This window comes from Anabrus simplex, chromosome 7 (assembly GCF_040414725.1).
Source record: "Anabrus simplex isolate iqAnaSimp1 chromosome 7, ASM4041472v1, whole genome shotgun sequence".
NCBI classification, from domain to species: domain Eukaryota; kingdom Metazoa; phylum Arthropoda; class Insecta; order Orthoptera; family Tettigoniidae; genus Anabrus; species Anabrus simplex.
In genome coordinates, this window is record NC_090271.1 from 4,261,323 (window position 1) to 4,276,215 (window position 14,893).

The window sequence follows — 14,893 nt, forward strand, 5'->3', positions numbered from 1 at the left end:
TTAGATGAGTTTTAGTTTAGGGTCACTACTTGGAATTTTCTTCCTTTTACGGTCAGGTTTAGGGCACCCTCCTGTAGTTTCTTTTCACCCCCACCATAATCTTGTCACGTGAATTGTAGATAGCAGTGCTTACCCCGGGGCTAGTGCCCTAATATCTCTGGTGTGCGAGGGAGAGTCCCTACTGCATACTTATTAAGCCACCCATCGGGTGACTCTACGCGAGATCTTGAGCCCAGCAGCTTACTTTTACCTCTAAGTATTCCCCTGTCTGCTGCGGTTTGTGTGTGTTACAGTGGCTGCAGTGACCAGCTTCTTCGGAAGCAACCTGAAGTGTCAAATTGGGAGGCACACTGTGTGCCTTGGGCGTCACCATCTGACACCACTATCCTGCGGGGAACATCCTATTGGTGGCAGGCGGACTGGATGGTGTCTCACCCCTGCTTATTTGGTGCAAGAGACCACTGAACTGCATCTCACCTAGGTGTCGGGTTTGGACTGACATTGAATGGAGGCTGGCGGCAAACGGCCGTGTCGGCAGCCGCATCATCAGCAAGAACCTGTGGCCTAGCTGTGCTGTGACTGTTGTGGGAAAGTGTTGTGCAAAAGTGTTAGCAACAAGTGAGAAGTTTTGGTATTTCTAACATTTGGAAGAAAGTATGGTGTACATGGTTTGGTGGTCAGACTACAAATTGTCTAATCATCTGTGAAAGAAGGCATTTTGAAGTGTAATGTGACAATCCATGTGGATTTTGTGATATTTATTCAAGAGGTGGATCTATATTATTTTGGAAAATTATGTGACAGTTTGTGTTGTTGGTTATCACAAAGGTTACTTCAAGAAATCGTGTGTGTTAAAGTAATGTACCTTTACTATCGGTACTGTGTGAGAACGTTTTATCGCTTGCTCCCCAGTGAGGTTATGGCTCATCTTTCGGGGGGAGGAAGATGTTACAGGTGGACTATGATATGTTTTATTTTTATTGACCTAACCTGTACTGTATAATGTTGTAACATAGACATTTGTAAATAGTAGAATTCTGTTCTATAGTTCCTGGAAAGATCCAGAAAGTTACATAACTTTTGTACAGGGTGTGTTACTTTGTTTGTAGTGTATTCTAGAAAATATTTCTGACTGTTCTGGAAATGTTAAAAATTAAATAATTGAAAAGGAGGTTCAACCTATTCAATACTTAAAAGAAAGAAATGCAGTAATCACATTCCTATTTAAATGGGACCGGTTTCGACCTTAGTCCAGGTCATCATCAGCCGTAAAAACATGTACAATGTTTATGAATATTGGAGGTCAGTTTCACACTTTGATAGGCACAAAGACACGACACCACATTCTGTCATGCACAAAGTCACAATACTATCAACTAATATACGAAGATCAAAAATAACTTGAAGTCGCAGACGAATAGATTTGTAGTAGAAAGCCGCCAGCTCCTGGTGATCAGCGCGGCACATTCAAGGTCATGCGCTGCGGTCGAACGCCAAAGTAGAGTGGAGAATGTTTTGAAGGTCTAGAATTTGTCACGGTTGCGGGAAGATAAGTACATATATAAAAATATACGACGCAAATCAGTATAATTGAATGAGTACTTGTACTCCTGCTAAGTTCTTGGAAAACAGTTGACTTGAAAAAACAATTGTAGAGAGAAGAAAAAATTGTAGTAAAAAGCGCAATATCGGAAAACAAATGAAAACTTATATGCACAGTGCGCTATTTTTTAAATGAAAAATTTTTAGGTTATGATTGAAGTAGTCGAAGTTGGCGCAAGACAAGAGTTAAAATTTGAAAGAGGAGAACCGAAATGAAGGTCGTGACTTGTTTTTTTTAATAGAGAAGGAAGAATAAATTAAACGAGGAAGAGTGATAGTGAAATAAGAGAAAGAATAAAAGAAATTGAAGTTAGATGGTAATGAGGAAGGATAAGATAGGGAAATGAAGGAGGGGTAGTTTAGGGTGGGTTAGGAGGATGGGTTATTGGAGGTAGAAAATGTGGGTGGGAACTATGTAAGGCATGGAAAATAGAATTGGGGTTTAGGAATTTGGAATTTTTGAGAAGAAGAATTAGGAAGTCAAAAAGGATATTGGGTTTTTCAGAAATGTCGTTTAAATTGAAATTAGGGTTGAAGTACTGGTCAAGGTGGATAAAGCAATTTTCAGTAATGTTTAAGAGGGGGCCTTTGTTAATGATTTTAAGTATATTTATGTCATTGTCAATACTGGTGAAACTATGCTTGGAGTCTTGTATGTGCTGTCCTATGGCAGAGAATCTGTTGTATTTAATGGCGTTGACATGTTCAGAGTACCTGATATTGAAGTTGCGGCCAGTTTGTCCGACGTAGGAGGAATTGCAGTTGTTGCATTTAAATCTGTATACACCAGATTTAGAAAAAGCATTAGACTTATTTTGAGATTTAGATTTGTGTAAGATATCAAGACTTCTATTGTTAGTTCTAAAAGAAATTTTCATATTATGTTTTTTAAAAATATTAGTTATTTTATAAGCATCCTGAGTGAAAGTGAAGGTGGAAAAAGCAGTTGGTTTAATTGTGTCTTTAGATAAAGTGGTTTTTGGACGGTGTTTGAATTTGTTGATGATGCGGTTAATGAAGGAGTTGTTAAAGCCATTAAATTTAGGAATGTTGCGGATGGTGTTTAATTCATAATTTAAATCTTTTTTGGACATAGGGGTGTTGAAAGCACGAAAAATTAAGCTGTTATAAGTAGCACGTTTATGAGCTTGGGGGTGCGAAGAATCTTGTCTTATTGTAGTTGCTGTTTGGGTTGGTTTTCTGAAAATTTTGTAAGATAAAGAAGAAGGATGTCTAGTAATAGTTAGGTCTAGAAAATTAAGAGTTTGGTTGTGTTCTGATTCGAGGGTGAATTTAATGTTAGAGTCTAAGTTGTTGAGATGAAGAAGTGTAGAGGCTGCGTTGGTTGATTCCTCATTTAATATTACTAATGTGTCATCGACATATCTCGCCCAAAAGAGGATGTTGGAGAAATTATTATTATTATTAATTCTTGTGTTTTCTAAGAAGTCGAGGTAAATTTCAGCAAGAATGCCAGAAGCAGGTGAGCCCATAGCCAAGCCATCTTGTTGATAAATGGTGTTGTCAAAGGTAAAATAATTATTGTTGAGAACTAATTTTAAAATAGACATGAAGTCTTGAATTTTAAGTTTACTTAGGTTACTGAATTTGTTTAGGTTGTTGTTTATAATGGGGAATAATTTTGTAATTGGAATACTAGGGTACATGTTGACAATGTCAAAAGAATGGAGAGAAAAATTTGGTTGGATTTCAAACTTCTTTAATTTGTTGGAAATACGACATTCACGATCAGGCGTGTTCTAGAATGTTAGTCAAAGTTCGCGATCGAAAGTAAGGTTGTGATTGGTGAGTGTAGGTGGCGATAGGGAACTCGTGCACGCTGATTGGCTGCCTCCAAGGCCGGAAATTCCTATATATAGTGAGCGAGGCAGTGTTCGAATGAATTCTGTATCCTGAATTGTGTATCCTGAATTGTGTATCCTGAATTCTGTCGGTCTCGGTTTATCTGTGTGCGAGCTGCCTATCTGGTAGACGTCCCCCGGCTTCCGGGACAGCACTCTCCTCGGGTAAGCACTCTTGAATTCTGTTCCTGCTAAAATTTCGGTAATGTTCCGATTTGCTCTTCATACAGGAGTCTGCCCTAACCTCGCCTAGATTCACCAAATTAGTTACTTATGACGCTTTAGTTTTTCAGCTAGGCTTACCTGTTCGTTTCCGAGGCATTCCCATTTCTTGTTTCACTAAAATATGTAGAGTGTAGTTTAATATTATTTCCCTTGGGGTTTGCCTCTGGTAGTTCTGTATCACCTTAGGTACGCTAAGTTTTGGATAACCTTTTTCACATCACTGTATATTGCATTGTACAACTACATTGGTAAATAGATGTATCCCTAGTTGATTTGAGATTTGAATTTACACTGCTACGAAATAAGCTATGTACATCACTGAACTTACAGCTCGCAACTCGGAATTGTATGTGAAATGTATTTGTAAAATTATTTGGTAAATAATATTCTTCGAATCTAAGGATCACGGCCATTTATTTCGGAATCCGCTGTCTAAGCCATGTCCATGCCTTTGGTAGTTCCCAGCCCTTTTCATCTTCCCGGTTTGTCGTTCACTAGTTGGCCCTACTGATGTTTACATACATGTTTTGTTGGATATGCCAGCTATTGTTCCGAGTGTGTAGTGATTTCTTATATTGTGTAGTTTGCTCTTACCTTTCCCTTTTAACTCTGTTTGTGCCTTGTTTGGTGTTACCACTATAGCAGAGGTATCACTGTCCAGAAAGGTTTCCCTGCTGCTTGACTTAGCCTTTCCAGGTTATTACCAAAATCTTCCCAAAATTTGCCTGTTGAACAAGCAGGGTTCCAACCAAACCGCAGCTGTACAGATCAGGTTTTGTCACTAACAACATTTATTGAGGCAGGCTTTCAAAAACAACTGAAAACCTCTGTGGCATTTATTGATTTGACTGCAGCTTATGACACTGTGTGGAAACAAGGACTTATCTGCAAACTATTACGTGTTTTGCCATGTAAGAAGATTGCACGACTTATTGATAGCATGCTCACCAAGAGGAAGTTTCGTGTAATACTGGGAAATGGCACTAGCAGTGAGAAAACTCTAAACAATGGCCTTCCCCAAGGTTCTGTATTAGCTCCTCTGCTTTTCAACCTGTACATAGCTGATATACCTGAAACTAGCTCTAGGAAATTCGGATATGCTGATGATTGGGCTCTGGCAGTACAAGATAAATTCATGGAAAACACTGAAGAAACACTGACGGCTGATCTTACCACCTTGGGACAGTACTTTCGCAAATGGAGATTACAACTGAATCCAAATAAAAGTGAAGTTACATGTTTTCACCTTAGCAACAAAATGGCCAATAGTGAACTGAAGGTTCAGTTTGAGAACACTTGTCTTGCCCACAACAGATATCCACAATATCTAGGGATTACTCTTGACAGAACTCTGTCCTTCAAGAAACATCTTCAGAATACGGCTGCTAAGTTACGATCAAGAAACAACATCTTACAGAAGCTGTGTGGAACCACCTGGGGATCATTAGCATCTACCCTACGGTCTTCAGCTCTTGGTCTTGTATACTCTGCAGCAGAATACTGCTCATCAATATGGCTGAACAGCAGTCACACGAAATTAATTGACACTCAGCTGAATCACACTATGCGTATGATATCAGGGACAATTAGATCTACTCCCACTTTCTGGCTACCTGTTCTATCCCATATTCCACCACCTCACCTCCGCCGAGAAAATGCTCTCCTACGAGATTATAAGAAAATAACTAACAACAGTCAGTTGCCAATCCATGGCGACATGAATGATGTTCTTATTAACAGGCTAAAATCAAGACGCCCACCTGTTAGAACAGCCAGAAACCTAGCAGACGCTAACTTTAATCTGCTTCAGGCCTGGAAGCAAGTATGGATATCCAGTGCTCCATCAGAATATCACTATCTACCATGGCTGAAAAACAAACCAGAGGGTTTTGATCTTCCACGGAAGACCTGGACAACTATCAACAGGATTCGCACTGGCCATGGCAGATGTGGCGACTCCCTCCATAAATGGGGAATACTTAATTCGGCAGCGTGCAGTTGTGGTGCTGTGAAGCAAACAGTTCGGCACATTGTGGAGCAGTGTCCTCTCACTGCCTACCAGGGAAACCCAAGAGACTTTTTTCTGCTCTCACCCTTGTGTGTTGAATATGTAAATAATTTGAACCTGTAAATAATTCAAATTGTAAATATTATTTATTATTATTGTATCTATAATGTGATGTGTTAGCCATACGCTAAATAAATAAATAAATCCCACGACTTCTTTTTGGATTCAACAACTATTTGTTTCACTCTGTTCCTTTCATCTGTGTACAAATCCCTGTCTGCCTCGGCCCTTGTTTGGAGCCATTTCTGATAAGCCTTCTTTTTACGTTTACAAGCTGCTCTCACTTCATCATTCCACCAAGATGTTCGCCTTTTCCCATCTTTACACACAGTTGTTCCTAGGCATTCCCGTGCTGTTTCTACTACAGCATCCCTGTATGCCACCCATTCACTTTCTATATCCTGAACCTGCTTACTGTCTACTGTTCGAAACTTCTCACTAATCATATCCATGTACTTCTGTCTAATTTCCTCATCCTGGACATTTTCTACCCTTATTCGTTTGCAGACAGATTCACTTTCTCTACCCTAGGCCTAGAGATACTTAGTTCACTACAGATCAGATAGTGGTCTGTATCATCGAAAAATCTGCAAAAAACTTGTACATTCCTAACAGATTTCCTGAATTTGAAGTCAGTTGTGTTATATATTCTATTATGGATCTAGTACCCGTAGCCTCCCATGTGTAGCGGTGAATAGCCTTATGTTTGAAGAATGTATTCGTAACAGCTAAACCCATACTAGCACAGAAGTCCAGCAAACGCTTCCCATTATCTTCCATATCTTCCCCACATTTACCAATCACCCTTTCGTATCCTTCAGTTCTATTCCCAACTCTCGCATTGAAATCGCCCATTAACACTATTCTATCCTTGCTGTTGACCCTGACCACGATGTCACTCAATGCTTCATAAAACTTGTCAACTTCATCCTCATCTGCATCCTCATACGGTGAATACACAGACACAATTCTTGTCCTAATTCCTCCAACTGACAAATCTACCCACATCATTTGCTCATTTACACGCCTAAAAGAAATTATGTTGCGTGCAGTGGTATTCCTGATAAAGAGCCCTACCCGAGACTCTGCCCTTCCCTTTCTAACACCTGTCTAGTATACTTTATAATCTATCTCTTCCTCGTTATGTCCCCTTACCCGAATATCACTTACTCCTAGCACATCCAGATGCATCCTCTTTGCCGACTCAGCCAGTTCTACTTTCTTTCTTCCATAAGCCCCATTAATATTGATAGGTCCCCTTCAAATTCCATTTCGTTCGCCAAGTTGTTTCCAAGGAGTCCCTCGCCTTTCAAATGGGAGTGGGACTCCGATACTCCCATAGGTCCGATGCTTGCTTACAATGTTTTGAGCGTGGTAAATTCATGAAGCAGGATGCTACTCTTCTTGCACATAGTCCAAGTGAGGATCTCTCCTCTAACGGGTTATGGACCACTGGTGAAATGTATAGTCCTAGCCACCTGAGCAGAAGGAGGGCCATGACTCAGTATATGTCCGAGATGCCCACTCCCATTTCATAGCAACTGGTATCCCGGCTCTCAGGACCACTTACTCGGCCACTGAGCCGTTGCCCATGGTTCACGAATTAGGTCGTGACTACAGTAACCCACACCATGAACCATTTGCGACTTCATATTTATTAAATCTTGTTGTGACTTCATGCCTGATAGTATGTAGGCTGGCTAACTTTATTCATCCCTTCTCGTAAACATTCTGAGGCATGTGTTTTGCTACTCTTCAGAGGATTGCGCCTTATTTCATATAAGTGACTGACCTTCATCTTCTTCTAGATTTTATGATTTAAAATCACGCAGTGCTAATCCCTATGATCTTATATTGCTTCTTCACCTTCTTTTGTGAAAGACTGATGCTTTAATTTCTTGTTTTCCTATGCATTGTTTTTGTATTTTTATTCGGCTGATGATTACCCAGATTGGTGGTCGAAACCGGTAGTTCTTCTGCTCATAATCAAATAAGAATGTAACTGTACATTTCTTATTTACTTGTATTGAATAGCTTGAACCACGTTATTTGTTATTTCAATTTAATTGTTATATCAAATTTGTCAATCCCCTATTGAATGAGGCAATGAGAATGTTATCTGGCACAGTAAAATCAACACCTACACTCTGGTTACCTTCACTGAGTCACATTTGACCAGCAGAACTCAAGCGCAAGCACGCCTCACTCCAGGAGTATAAAAGAAGATAAATTCAAATTACCAGCTACCAATACACCAGGGCATCATTGCTGATGAAGCCAGACGTTTATGTTCACGGAACCCCTCCATCCAGACAGCTGGTGAACAATAATTTCAACCTCTTGCAAACCTGGATGGAAGAATTGGTAAAAAACATTCCATGTCAGCTGCAAGACATCACAAGCACCACAACACCACCAAGTGGCTTTCACCTACCCCAGAGAACGTGGTCAACACTGAACAGTATAAGAACATACCATGGCAGATGTGCATATCTTCTCTACAAGTTGGAATATATACCTTCGCCAGAATGCAGTTGTGGTGCTCCCAGACAGACCATACGGCACATAGTGAATGACTGCCGGACATATTCCTGTAGTGGCAACTTCAGTGACTCTGTGGAAGAAGGTCCAGCTGTAATATACTTCATTAACAACTTGAAAATCAAACTGGAAATACGTATTTTATTTTTGACTAATGTACAGCCAAACGCTAAATGATGATAATAGAAATGTGTCTTTAGATTGTCCAGTGTATCTGCACATTGGTAAAACACATGTCATGTAGTGTTATAATAGAAATGTGTTTCTAGATTGTTCAGTGTTCTCATGTTGTTAAAACACGTCACATAATGCTTTAATTGAAATGTATCTGTAGATTTTTTCAGTGTGTCATCACGTTGGTAAAACACGTGTCACGTAGTGTGATAATAGAAATGTGTCTGTAGATTGTTCAGTGTATCAGCATGTTGCTAAAACACGTGTCACGTATTGTTATAATAGAAATATGTCTGTAGATTGTTCAGTGTATCAACACGTTGGTAAAACACGTGTCACGTAGTGTTATAATAGAAATGTGTCTGTAGATTGTTCAGTGTATCAACACGTTGATAAAACACGTGTCACGTAGTGTTATAATAGAAATGTGTCTGTAGATTTTTCAGTGTATCAACACGTTGGTAAAACACATGTCACGTATTGTTATAATAGAAATGTGTTTGTAGATTGTTCAGTGTATCAACACGTTGATAAAACACCTGTCATGTAGTGTTATAATAGAAATGTGTCTGTAGATTGTTCAGTGTATCAACACGTTGGTAAAACACGTGTCACGTATTGTTATAATAGAAATGTGTCTGTAGATTGTTCAGTGTATCAGCATGTTGCTAAAACACGTGTCACGTATTGTTATAATAGAAATATGTCTGTAGATTGTTCAGTGTATCAACACGTTGATAAAACACGTGTCACGTATTGGTATAATAGAAATGTGTCTGTAGATTGTTCAGTGTATCAACACCTTGATAAGACTCCTGTCATGTATTGTTATAATAGAAATGTGTCTGTAGATTGTTCATTGCATCAGCACATTGATAAAACACATGTCACGTGTTGTTATAATAGAAATGTGTCTGTAGATTGTTCAGTGTATCAACACGTTGGTAAATCACGTGTCATGTAGTGTTATAATAGAAATGTGTCTGTAGATTGTTCATTGTATCAACACGTTGATAAAACGCGTGTCATGTAGTGTTATAATAGAAATGTGTCTGTAGATTGTTCAGTGTATCAACACGTTGATAAAACGCCGGTCATGTAGTGTGATAATAGAAATGTGTCTGTAGATTGTTCATTGTATCAACACGTTGGTAAAACACGTGTCACGTAGTGTTATAATAGAAATGTGTCTGTAGATTGTTCAGTGTATCAACACGTTTGTAAAACACCTGTCATGTACTGTTATAATAGAAATGTGTCTGTAGATTGTTCAGTGTATCAACACGTTGGTAAAACACGTGTCACATAGTGTGATAATAGAGATGTGTCTGTAGATTGTTCAGTGTATCAACACGTTGGTAAAACACGTGTCATGTAGTGTTATAATAGAAATGTGTCTGTAGATTGTACAGTGTATCAACACGTTGGTAAAACACATGTCACGTATTGTTATAATACAAATGTGTTTGTAGATTGTTCAGTGTATCAGCACGTTGGTAAAACACGTGTCACGTATTGTTATAATAGAAATGTGTCTGTAGATTGTTCAGTGTATCAACACTTTGATAAAACACCTATCACGTATTATGATAGAAATGTGTCTGTAGATTGTTCAGTGTATCAACACATTTGTAAAACACCTGTCATGTACTGTTATAATAGAAATGTGTCTGTAGATTGTTCAGTGTATCAACACGTTGGTAAAACACGTGTCATGTATTGTTATAATAGAAATGTGTTTGTAGATTGTTCAGTGTATCAACACGTTGGTAAAACACGTGTCATGTAGTGTTATAATAGAAATGTGTCTGTAGATTGTTCAGTGTATCAACACGTTGGTAAAACACGTGTCACGTATTGTTATAATAGAAATGTGTCTGTAGATTATTCAGTGTATCAACACGTTGGTAAAACACGTGTCACGTAGTGTTATAATAGAAATGTGTCTGTAGATTGTTCATTGTATCAATACCTTGATAAAACGCCTGTCATGTAGTGTTATAATAGAAATGTGTCTGTAGATTGTTCAGTGTATCAGCACGTTGGTAAAACACGTGTCACGTAGTGTTATGATAGAAATGTGTCTGTAGATTACTCAGTGTATCAACACGTTGGTAAAACATGTTCATGTAGTGTGAGCCATGCCTGCATGGCAAATTAATAAATGTAACTGTTCTCTTATTGCTAATGGCCTCTTCCGGCCTCACTATGAATGACTTAACTATTTCCATGATTGTACTAGAGAGGGCAGCTCCCTCGATGGTGAACACGGATGGTCGATCTTTTCGATGAGATACTAATTTTATCTGTTTGACTCGAATCTTTGTTTTGGTTTAAAGAGAAGAATAAAAATGGACCCCACAAAGATTGGAGTGGCATTTTTGGATTACCAAGGGTTTTTTAAAAGATTCAAACTTAGCCTATACTACCTTCCTCCTTCTTACCTTGCTGGTTAATATATTCCAGGTATGGTAATTCTTTCATGTTATTATTTGTTTGACTGTTCTTTCGTAATACAGTAGAACCTCGATAATTCGAAATCGGTTAATTCAAAATCCCGCCTAATTCGAAGAAGCTCTCGTTCCCGGAAACATGAGATACAGTTTTGCATGTTATTTCAATTGTTTAATTCGAAATACGGATAATTCGTAATTCGAAGTACAATGTCGGCCCCATTACCGAAATTCAGACTTTTAATTCGAAACTGCCTTTACATTTTAAAACAATAGTATGTTACAGAGTAATTTCAACTCGAAATGTATCCATTCCGCGTCATAATAGAACGCGCGTTCCGGATCGTGGAGGGGTGGCTTTCCGCACTTACACTCACTTCGATGGGTCTACAGTGCGCTTCACGATAGCTAAGTTGAATGAAATCGGAATTCTTTTGCGTTCAACCTTTTAAGGAACGCCGTAATATCACGCAACATGCAGTGTGCGGTAAAACAGAATCCGCGAACACTGGCGATGCCGACAGTTGACGAAAAAACGTGGCAAATATAATAAATTCGTAGGCACCGAACAATATTGACATTGCCGGTGAAACTGCACTGTTTTATTTTAATGCGAGCCCAAACGGTCTTATGGTTTTAAAGGAGAAATGCCAGCCTGGAAATCGTACAGTGTGAGGGATGGGGGTCATAGTAGTGCGTTGCAATGCACATGGAAGCGAGATACTTTATCCCCTCGTCATAGGAAACTTCGATAAGCCACAATGTTTTAAGAGCGTCGGGCACTTTCCATGCCAGTACAAAGCATGTATAATAAAAATGCAAACAGTAATGAAATCCAAAAAATAATGCATTTGCACAGGGGAACCAGCATAATTTATCCTCGTCTTCGAATTGTGTGATTTTTTTCTTTCGTTGCGTGAGGTTATGTTTGTCAGTGATTTATCCAAGTGCATTATTTGAACATTGTAAATGCACCTTGTTGGATACATTTCGGAAATAGTTCTTTCCATGGCATTCGAAAGGTTTAAACTGTGAATCGAGGTGATTGCATGTATTAATGGGTCTTAGAACACTTTGTGACGCAGCAAGTGTTTACATTTCCAAAGTACGAGAGAAGTGCCATGGCGGGAAATCGTTCAAGGATAGAGTCATAGGAAAGTTCGATTTTAAGGGCATCGGGTACTTTCTGTGTGAATACAAGGCATCTAAAACCCATACATTATAATCTAATGAATAAAGCACCTGCACATGGGAGCCAGCATAGATTTCTCCTCGTCTTTGAATCGTGCATTTTCTTTCTTTCGTTGCGTGAGGTTATGTTTACCCGTGAGATATCCGAGTGTATTATTTGAATACTGTAAATGCACCTTCTTCGATACATTTTGGAAATAGTTCTTTTTTCTTGGCATTTGAAAGGTATAAACTGTGAATCAAGGTTAAATGCATGCAGTAACGGGCCTTAGAATATTTTATAACGCGGCAAGGGTTGGTACTTCTGAATTGCGGATTGGCGGTTAATTCGAAATCGCGTAATTCGAAGTCCGATTTTTTAGTCCCAACGACTTCGAATTAACGAGGTTTTACTGTACATGTTCTCTTATTCATAGCTGATTGATATGCGTCTTTTCGCTCTGCAGTATAAATGGGCTGCATGTTTTCTTATGGTTATTGTGATTATGATATGTTGATACTTGGATCTCATATTACTTCTTTTCATGTGCACTGCATTCTAATGTAATCCGCCATCTAATGACTGTTTGCCCCTCGTGTCGGCGCAAGCTTCCACTCGTGTCGTTCAAAGTGCGAACCCTGATGGGTTTGTGCATGACTATAGGATTTCGCTGATCCCCCAGCTAATTCCTTTGTGCTGTGCACGCAACTTTTGATATTAATGGGACCTCATTTGTGACCTTGGAGTCATGCTATATGAAATTGAGTTCACCTTTTAACCGGCGCTGTGGTCGTATTGGTTGCCGACCCCGGCTGTGTCTGAATGTGTGCAGGTATGTTGGTGTAAGAGGGGAGTGAAAGAATGACGTATCGGTCAGCTAAATTTATATTTTAATCTTGTTTCTGTATCTTATTTTTGCTTTTCGTACGGTGCTGTTTCTTTTGTCTTCGCACCTGTCTTGGCCGCTCACCCATGGGGCCGCCATGTTTATGTTTCTTGTATTTAGGCTATGCGCATGCCTGGGATTCTCCTTTTGGTTATTTATATTGTTTCCTTGGTCCAGAGATGTTTCTCTCTGTGCCATGCTGTTATCTAACATTTTATTTTTTGCTGCTCGGGTTTTTTTTTCCATGATGCATGGAAGATGGACGATCTATGGTGATTGTTGGTATGAGGGTTGAGTTGAAACGTGTGTGAGAAAGATGATAATATTAAACCCGTGCAAAGAACGATCTGCTTGATCTGTAACACAAATATTTATACTGGCATATTGAATAATGATATTCTGTTTAACTGAATGAGCTCATTGAAAGTTTAATTTTATCTTGGAGTTTGATAACGTCATGCTCATGTACCAATGTTATGCCACCAACTGGACCAAGTCTACTCGTGTATGTACCCGTTCTTATCCTTTTAATTGATTCCTTTTATTCTTTCCTTCTGCATTTATTTTACGGTATTAATAAACTCGCATTACTTGTACTTGAATATTATTACTTGTGGAATTAGTCTCTTACTACTTTTTATTGGTAATCAGGCTCCTTTCCAGTTCAAGGCTGTGTTCTTTGGCCTTTCCTAGTCGTGATCTACACCTCAAATCTCTTTCACTGTATTTATTTGTGCTGGATTGTATCCGCGATGGGAGGGGGTGTGGGTCAAATGTTATAATAGAAATGTGTCTGTAGATTATTCAGTGGGGCCGATGACCTTCGATGTTGGGCCCCTTTAAACAACAAGCATCATCGATTATTCAGTGTATCAACATGTTGGTAAAACATGTGTCATGTAGCGTTATAATAGAGATATGTCTGTAGATTGTCCAGTGTATTAACACGTTGGTAAAAGACATGTCATTGTTATAATAGAAATATGTCTGTAGATCTTTTCAGTGTGTCATCACGTTGGTAAAACACGTGTCACGTCGTGTGATAATAGAAATGTGTCCGTAGATTGTCTTGTGTATCAACATGTTGGTAAAACACCTGTCTTATAGTGTATAATAGAAATGTGTCTGTTTGCAGATTGTTCAGTGTATCAACACGTTGGTAAAACGCCTCACCCATGTGACTCACTGCCAGGTCCTCACAGTGTTACTGGCTGTTAAAATAAAGGATACCAACTTGGATCAGGAGAAGGAGGCAGAGATTAAACAGAAGAAATACATGAACCACAAACAGAAGCTGCTGAGAATGTCCAAAAAGGAAAGGAAGGTCAGTACATCACCTTGTACTGTATTATGATCTCATCGATCCCTGACCTGATCTACTAGCTTGTAGAAGACCCTCTTTCAGAGAGTATAAGAATAAATTGACAAGACCTTTTCAATATAATATATCAAGTAAATGATATTAAATAAGTCTTGACTCTTGTTTCAGCCACTTAGTGGCCGTCTTCAGCCAAATAAAAATAAAACAAATCATATGATAACTTAAACGCATGTAAACCAGACAATGTTGTAGGAATAATTATAACATTAAAATATATTGAGCCATTCCGAGTCCGTATTTCGTGGCGTTCAAGAAAATCTGCAGCTAGTGTCAGTGAACCTCTCAAGGATAATGTCAAGTATAAAAAATTTTACGTGACTTCGACGGAGTTATTCACTATCTTTCTTCCATTTACGTTAGGCTAGTTTTACGGACCTTTCAGCCTAGAATCAACTGCATGATCGGCAATTTCTTATCAGCTATGATATAATTTTATATACTATTATAATCTATAAATAACAATAATGGATTAAAACTTAATAACTATTATTTATTCACAAAAACTAGTATATGATGGATAAGTTAAAACT

General features: G+C 38.7%; 1 protein-coding gene across 5 annotated transcripts in view; it reads left to right on the forward strand.

Moving 5' to 3' along the window:
- Positions 1 to 14,893, forward strand: part of Noc3 (Nucleolar complex protein 3) — a 504,473-nt gene that overhangs the window by 229,057 nt on the left and 260,523 nt on the right. For all 5 annotated transcript variants that reach the window (XR_011018581.1, XR_011018582.1, XM_068228554.1 and 2 more), the window contains exon 8: positions 14,118 to 14,306. Coding sequence is in view for 3 of the 5 variants with exons in the window: in XM_068228554.1 (XP_068084655.1) it covers positions 14,118 to 14,306 (189 nt within the window). In the remaining 2 variants the exon portion in view is untranslated. The remainder of the gene's footprint in view (positions 1 to 14,117; positions 14,307 to 14,893) is intronic.